The sequence below is a fragment of the Theobroma cacao genome, chromosome 2 (genome assembly GCF_053813885.1).
Source record: "Theobroma cacao isolate CCN51 chromosome 2, ASM5381388v1, whole genome shotgun sequence".
Lineage (NCBI taxonomy): Eukaryota > Viridiplantae > Streptophyta > Magnoliopsida > Malvales > Malvaceae > Theobroma > Theobroma cacao.
In genome coordinates, this window is record NC_142640.1 from 38,069,994 (window position 1) to 38,072,401 (window position 2,408).

The 2,408-nt window shown below is 39.3% G+C and overlaps 1 protein-coding gene across 1 annotated transcript; it reads left to right on the forward strand.

Annotated features, from left to right (window-relative positions):
• Window positions 1–227: 227 nt before the first annotated feature.
• Window positions 228–1,757, forward strand: LOC18609278 (small multi-drug export protein). The gene is made up of 2 exons (XM_007044311.3): window positions 228–910; window positions 1,245–1,757. The coding sequence occupies exons 1-2, from the start codon at window positions 375–377 to the stop codon at window positions 1,657–1,659; spliced, it is 951 nt and encodes a 316-aa protein (XP_007044373.3). The 5' UTR covers window positions 228–374; the 3' UTR covers window positions 1,660–1,757.
• Window positions 1,758–2,408: the final 651 nt, after the last annotated feature.

Consider the following 2,408-nt stretch of genomic DNA (forward strand, 5'->3'; position numbering starts at 1 on the left):
GGGAGCATAGCTTTGGTTAGTCCTCCCTGTTTTGTTTGGTAATGCCTGCTGGCTGATGCGTAACCCTCACGAGGATGCGGGTCATTTCCAAGGCAAATCATCTAAAGTCTATTTCGTTTGCTAACCCATTATCAAGTCTTTGATAAAAGCCTAAGGGCGGAGCAGCCTTGTTGGCATGTCTAAATACTTTTTCCAACATTTGTTTATGGCCTGGTTCTGCCGTTCTAACTATTTACCAAATTCTCAAATTGGTACTCAAAAATGCTACTCCTATTAGCAACAGTCTCACAATCCCTCCTGTCTAAAACCCTTTTAAGCTTTCATTGATGGAGGTAAAAAGAAAGTTCTTTTAGCTGCAATTTCTTATTTTCATAATGGCTGCATCGGCATCAGCTGCAACTTCGCTACTGGTATTGGCACCCTCTTTGAGGAAAACCAATCCCAGAATCTTTCCCACCCAAATTCATTGGCCCACTACTCGTAGCAAGCAATTTCTGTCCAGGTCAAAGTTTCAAAACTGGCAGCGTTTTCCTCTTCCTTTGACCATAACAAGGGCTTCCTCAAATGTGTTTCTTGATACAGCTCATACAAGCAGAGAAAAGGAAATTTTGCCTACGTTCGAGGAGAAGCCAGTGAAATTCCTCTTCTGGGTCGTGCTCTGGGCTTCCTTGTCTCTAGTTTGGTTTGCTGCGTCTAGTGATGCTAATGCTTCTGCTGCTGCAGCTGATTCCATTAGAGCTTCCAGCTTTGGCCTCAAGATTGCTAGTGCTTTGCGTGGCTCGGGCTGGCCCGATGAGGCTGTGGTGTTTACGCTGGCTACACTTCCTATTCTTGAGCTTCGTGGTGCTATTCCTGTTGGTTACTGGATGCAACTCAAGCCTAGACTCTTGACAATCTTATCTATTCTTGGGTTAGCCTTATTTTCTTTCTCGTTAATGCGGGATATTATCAGTGTTCAGCTCATTTCAGGCTCATGTTTAAAAATTTAAGAGTATGGGAACGTTGTGGTTATGACAAATTTTAATTTTAACCAGTTTACTGGTAGTAATTGTTTGCCTTTCACTAATCCTTTCCATAGAATGCATACTTGTCACTAAAAATTTAAGCCAAGGTAGCATGCTTTTTTATAATATTTAATGTAATGGGTGTGCTTACAATTAGATAGTATAATTTAGTAATCAGTTTGTCATGCATGATTATCTTGGAAACTAATGAATTTTGCAACCTTTATTATTTGACTGCAGGAATATGGTTCCTGTGCCCTTCATTATACTTTACCTGAAAAGATTTGCTACTTTTCTTGCTGGAAGGAACCAGTCCGCATCTGGGTTGCTTAACATGATCTTTGAGAAGGCCAAAGAGAAGGCTGGTCCCGTGGAAGAATTTCAATGGCTCGGGCTGATGCTTTTTGTGGCTGTTCCTTTCCCTGGAACAGGAGCATGGACTGGAGGCATCATAGCTTCTATTCTTGATATGCCCTTCTGGTCAGCTGTATCAGCCAATTTCTTTGGTGTTGTATTGGCTGGGCTTCTGGTAAACTTGTTGGTGAACATGGGTCTCAAGTATGCCATTGTTACTGGTATCATTCTCTTCTTTATATCCACTTTTATGTGGAGTATCCTTCGAAATATTAAGAAGTCTTTGAGCTCCTCAAAATAATGTTAAATTACTCATTGAAGTAGTTATTTCCATCTAAACAGAAACTAACTATCCTCAGATTTTTATTTTGTATAATTCGCTGATCAGAAGCTTACGGACCTTCGCTCTTATTTGAAAACTTTTATTCAATGCTTAGATTGTGATTCATAGGAGCACAGAAGTATATATGGTCTTAGAAATTTTAGGCAAAGATATAAGAAATGAGCTTTTCCACAGGTAGGACATTATGATATTTGGGCAATGCCTTAAAAGAGGAAAAAGCCATTTTTCAACCCATAGAACTGCAATATGAGTAGCTATGTCCAGCTATAAGTCTTCTTCTGGCACAAAGACTGTTGAGGAACCAGTATTAAAACGCAATTTAACGACTGTGAACCATATGATTATATATTGCTTTCTTGCATAGTTCATGATTTGTGGTTATTTAGGCCAACCTGGATTACTATTTCCACAATATTTTTATAACTGAGGGGCTTGTTTGATTCATGGACATTTTTAACTTCTGTAAGGTGGGTGCTTAATCATGTGGTGATAATACAATCTTCCTTCAGTCTTTGTGAGATTAAATGAAAAGCTAGCCAATTTGTAGTGAGGCTTCAAGACAGATTGGAGAAGTTACTGTAATCGATTAGATGTTCCAACACCCTTTTTGGTCCAATTTTTAGCAACATTGCCACTAAATCATGTAGAGGTTCCCTATCCCTAGTCAGTCAGTTTAATTTTGATTGGATTGATTGTTGATCTTTCTC